At 41.8% G+C, this 5,697-nt stretch overlaps 1 protein-coding gene across 1 annotated transcript; it reads left to right on the plus strand.

Annotated features, from left to right (window-relative positions):
* Positions 1-1,668: 1,668 nt before the first annotated feature.
* On the plus strand, positions 1,669-2,283 carry LOC145393329 (protein FAM200C-like). Its single transcript, XM_080267433.1, has one exon. The coding sequence runs from the start codon at positions 1,669-1,671 to the stop codon at positions 2,281-2,283; it is 615 nt and encodes a 204-aa protein (XP_080123559.1).
* The last annotated feature ends 3,414 nt before the right edge of the window (positions 2,284-5,697 follow it).

Raw genomic sequence — 5,697 nt, forward strand, 5'->3', positions numbered from 1 at the left:
GACCCTGTGCTGCAAGCCCTACCCTGCCGGTGGTGGCAATCCGAGGTACCACCTCATTTGATAGTAACATTGCAGTGCCCATTGCTAAAGAGAGTGAATAGAAGGTGTGATAAGTAATAAATCGTACTATATTATTTATCTGGATTGTATCAAAGTCTTTGATAGGGTTTCTCACGAGAGATTAATTAGCAAGATTCAAGAGCATCATATATACAACGATATTTTACTGTATAATAGATTGGGTTCTGGATAAGCGGATGGAAACAGAGGGTTATCATAAATGTTTATACAGTAGTAGAGTCCTGTGGGGTTCAGTGCTTGGTCCTTTATTTTTTATCATAAATACACACATATATATATATATATATATATATATATATATATATATATATATATATGATTTAGTTTTGGGGGTCAGTAGTAGTATTAGTAAAGCTGACATATCATTAATTCAACAGACGACTGTTGAGCCTTTATAGCAGTGGTTCCCAACCGGTGTGCTGCGGCACTGAAGGGTGCCTCGCGATCGGCTGAATGCCCAAGAATTCAGAGAAAAAATAAATGTGCGAATGTGCGTATGTGGAATGTTTTTGTCTAAAATTAGGAAATTATCGGTACCAAACTTGAGAATCAGTTAGGAATCGCTGTACCCTAATATACACTGTGTCCGGTGACAGTGTTGTAGTATAATTATCTCCTCCAATTGCATTAGTTCGAATGACTGAGAAAGACGTATTGAGGTCCTATTTAACTATGTGCAACTGTGTATTTCTGGCAAGTATGGTGCAGCTGTGACGATGCAGTCATGATCTGTCAGTTGTCTCATGGCACCGAAACGCCATTTGGCCAGCCGTATACAATCACGTGCATTAGAGTCAACAACAAAACAAAGATAAAGTAACCTGAAATAGCGCTACCTAACTATGTGGGATTACTTTTTCCATTACCTAACCCTGCGGGACAATCAATTATTAGCAATAATGGTTTTATTATTTCCATTATTCTACCCCTCAGAATGGATAATGTTCGGCTGACTAAACGGCGTTTCGTTGCCTTGTTTCCTGTTAGGTCTTGGTCAGGTGGATGAGTGTAACCTGGTACCAGTTGAATGTGTGAAGATGTATCTGGAGAGTGTATGGTGGAAGAGATAATTTGTGAAATGTAAGGGAGATTGAGAATGATGGATGGAAGGGTTGTGGTAATATAAACTAACGTAAACCCTTATTTTGTTTTTCCAGAATATCTTTGACAGAGTGGGAGAAGTCTGTCGATTCATCAGCATTTAGCATGGATAAGTTCGCTGTGAGGAAGTGAGAACTCCAGGAGGATGAAAATCAAATGGAAACTTGCTCAGTTAATCCTGATTCGAACACGAGCGTTAAAGGTGTTCCTGGTTCATCTGGGTCAAAATGTGGAAAGGAGAAACAAGCGCCTCATCCAAAGAAACGGACATATTTTAATGCCTACTTAGCATATGGTTTTGCGTCAAACAATGATGAGGATTATCCTCTCCCTGTGTGTGTAGTTTGTGAAGAGACACTCAGCAATGAGGCCATGGTACCTAGCAAGCTGAATAGGCACCTCATTGCCAAACACCCTGATGTGTCACAGAAGGGCTTGCCATATTTTTCTCGTTTGTTAGAGGGGTAGAATAAGGCGGCTAGTAAAATGGTCAAAAGAGTAACCATAGCTGACACTGCTCTTGAAGCCTCCTTCAGAGTAGCAGAACTGATAGCAAAGAAAATGAAGCCTCGTACAAGCGGTGAAGAAATAAATGACCCTGCATGCAACATGACTGTCGAAACAATGCTTGGCAAAGTGGCTCGAGATCAGGTTTCAAAAGTACCACTCTCCAATAACACAATCAGTCAAAGGATATTCGAAATGTCAGTTGATATCAATGAAGAAGTTGTGGAGCGGATCAAATCAAATGCAAAATTCGCTTTGCAAGTAGATGAGAGTATTGCCATAGCTGGAAAATGCCCACTGCTTGGGTTTTGCGGCTTCATTGATAAAGAAGTCGTCGAACAGCTTATGTTTTGCAGAAAACTACAGACCACAACCACTGGGGAGGACATCCTTGCATCCGTAACATCGTATCTCACTGACCATGGTCTTTCATGGAATGACTGTTGTGGCATATGCATTGATGGTGCACCATCGATGATACAGACGTACAAAGGTTTCATTACCAGAACGTTGAAAGAAAATCCATCTATGACTACAGCTCACTGTTTCCTACACAGAGAGGTACGTGTGGAGAAGAGTTTACTGAAGGTTTAAACCAGGCTGTCAAGATGGTCATTTTCATCAAATCCCAGCCTTTGCAATGGAGACTCTTTCAGAAGATATGTCAGGAAGTGGGTGCGGCTCACATCTCACTGGTGTTGCATACTGATATAAGGTGGTTATCCGAGATCATGAGCTGAACCGTGTTCTCGAACTCAGAGAAGAACTGGAAGTCTTTTTTTGAGGAGGAATAACATGATGCATTCATCAAGCTGCTTCAAAATCATACTTGGTGTTTGAAGCTGTCATACCTGGCAGATATTTTCATGAAGCTGAATAAACTGAATCTCTCAATGCAGGAGAGGCAGGAGACAATAGTGTCATCAACTAACGAAATGAAAGGCTTTCAGAGAAAGCTTGGCTCATGGTAGTCCGCTGCTCAGAAAGACAATCCGTCAAATTTCCCTTCTCTCCTTCATCAAGCAGGAGATAATGATCTCGGAGCTCTCAAAGATCTCATTCTGAATCATTTGCTACGGCTGACAGAAGCAGTTGATATGTACTTTCCTTCTCTTTCTATGGAGAATCTCCATCGGATTGTATCTCCCTTCGAATTGGCTGACAGGGCTGAGGAACTGGACTTCACGGCTGTTGAACGTCACTAATTTATCGATATGTGTGCTGATTCCACACTCTAAGTCAAATTTGAGAAGAGTGAAGTACCATTGCCCGTTTTGGGGCGTGGACTAGTGGAGGAGTATCCGAATTTTGCTGCAAAGGCCACATATCTACTTTTGCCTTTCTCCACATCGTATTTGTGCTAGCAGGCATTTTCTGCCACGGCAACAACCGAGAAATAGACTGTCATCTCTTGAGGACAATATGCGAGTGGTGTTATCAACAATTAGACCTGACATCAAGAGTTTGTGCTCCAAGTCCAAGCATCAATCGCAGGTCTCACACTGAGTAGAAATGTATGGCTCACTGTGGCTTTTTTGCTTGTTTCGGTTGTATCATTGTGGTCCTATATTAAATATGCAACTGCTCTAACTACTGGTTACAATTACATTTTTTATATTGTCATCCATTTCATGTTGATTAAAGCAACATCGGAGTAAAGATGAGTGTTTTTTTTTCATTTTCAAATGATCCAGAGACAAAGTTTTGTCACAGTGACGGTGAATTTAAAATCAAAGTACAGACAAACGAGGTTTACTAATGAGGGTGCCGGGGACTTCTGAAAGGCTTGACAAGGGTGCCTCGAGCCAGACAAGTTGGGATTCACTGCTTTATAGGGGCCTTGGCACACTGTGTAAATGGTAAATGTATTGGCAAATGAAGTTTATTACTGACAAACGTAAAGTGCTAAATGTGGGCAAAATTAACGGAGATACTGGATCCAAATTAAATGAAAAAGAAATTAAAAACTCAAAGAGTGAGTTCGATCATGAAGCCATGGGTAGCCAGATGTGGGTAATATTATCGGAGATAGTAGATCTAAATTAAACTGCAAAGAAATTAAAAACTCAAAGCATGAGTTCGATCATGAAGGCATTGTCGCAAACACTTACAACAGAGGCAACAGTGGGTTAGTGCAAGAAATAAATCATACACGGTCCTCGGATTGATTTCTAGAAACATGAGTAAAAAAAAAAAAAGAATAAGAGTAATACTAGTCTACAGTTTTATGTAGCACTAATAGGGGTACCCAGCGTTGCCCGGGCCAAAAAGGCAAACGCTCTAATCCTATTTGTTCTAGTCCAACCTTTCTTTCTACTCCAGAAAGACCATGTACCTATTAAGATTTTGAAGAGGGATTGCACGAGGTCCAGGAACTTTCTATTTCAGCTCTCACAAACTAAGAGTGTTTGTGTGCACTTGTTTACTAATACCAGTGACCTCAAATGACCTAGGAAATCAATCTGAAATAGCCCATGTCCGAACTGGAGGTCATTTGAGTCTCCATGCCAAAAATTGGGCTGCTGGGTCCAGTTGTTCGAACGGTATTATCAGTGACCTCAAATGACCTCCGACCGGTGACCTCAAATGACCTCGGAGGTCAACCTGACATAGCCTATGTCCGAACTGGAGCTCATGTGAGTATCCATGCCAGAAATAGGGATTCAGGGGTATCCGGCGTTGCCTGGGCCAAACAGGCTAACACTCTACCTGTGACCTCGAATGACCCAGATCTGAATTTTGACCCTCTAAAACCAACCATGGGTCACCCTGATTCAGAATATATATGGGTCTGAGGGTCTCTGCCAACACTGTTTGGGCGCGACTGAAAGACAAACAAACAAACAAAAAATGCAGCTCTTTTATAAATATAGATTATTATTATTTTTATTATTATTATTATTATTATTATTACTACTACTACTACTACTACTACTACTACTACTACTGCTACTGCTGCTACTACTACTACTACTATTATTATTATTATTATTATCTTTACTATTATTATTACTCCCCCTCCTCCTCCTCCTCCTCTTCCTCCTCCTCCTCCTCCTCCTCCTCCTCCTCCTCCTCCTCCTCCTCCTCTTCCTCCTCCTCCTCCTCCTCCTCCTCTTTCTTCACACGAAAAATCCGACGGCCAGACAGAGTGATGGTATGTACAACCAATAAATTAAAGGACAAGAATAATAGATAGATGGTAAGATATAAGATTTGATAGATCGGTGAACAGACACAGATGGATAAATAGATACATACATGGACAGGAATTATATATGGGGCGAGAGATGGACAGAATATAGCAAGATAGACACAGAGAAACAGGCAGAGACATAAACGATAAGAAGACATAGACACAGAGAGACGGATAGAGAGATAAAGGGGAGAGACCTAACTGATAATATGTCACACCTCCAGACAGTTAAATAGATAGATGGGCGACACCTTGGTGTATAGGTTAAAAGGTAGATCCAGGCGATAGATAAAGAGTGAATGTTCCGTCGATAGACAGAGAGCAGGAAAAGGAATGTTGGTGATAACTGGAGCAGGTTGATAGGTGAATAAAAACTCCAGGCAGATAAATAACAAGACCCTTGTGGTAGATATAAAATCAGTGATTTGGAAACGCAGATCAGAGAGAGAGAGAGAGAGAGACCTTTCTCTCTCTCTCTCTCTCTCTCTCTCTCTCTCTCTCTCTCTCTCTCCTAAGCACGCCATTGTCACTTTTACACCCACTTCCCCCTTCTCTCTCAACACCCTTTCGTCCCCTCCCACATCACCCCCACAGCATTCCCAGTCTCCCCCGAAGTTCCTCCATCCCCTTCACCTGATTCCCCTTCCCTTTCCCTCTCTCTTTCCACCCGTCACCCCTTCCACAGCCCCCCACTCTCCTCCCCTCCTCTGTCTCTCCCATCTCCCTCCACTCCTTCCCCACCGCCATCAGTCACGTCAAAAATCAAATGTCTAGGTCTATTTTCATAACCCGTTTGCTGCATAACTGGAACAAAG

This window comes from Coenobita brevimanus, chromosome 24, assembly GCF_032717465.1.
Source record: "Coenobita brevimanus isolate Jiangsu-jjx chromosome 24, ASM3271746v2, whole genome shotgun sequence".
Lineage (NCBI taxonomy): Eukaryota > Metazoa > Arthropoda > Malacostraca > Decapoda > Coenobitidae > Coenobita > Coenobita brevimanus.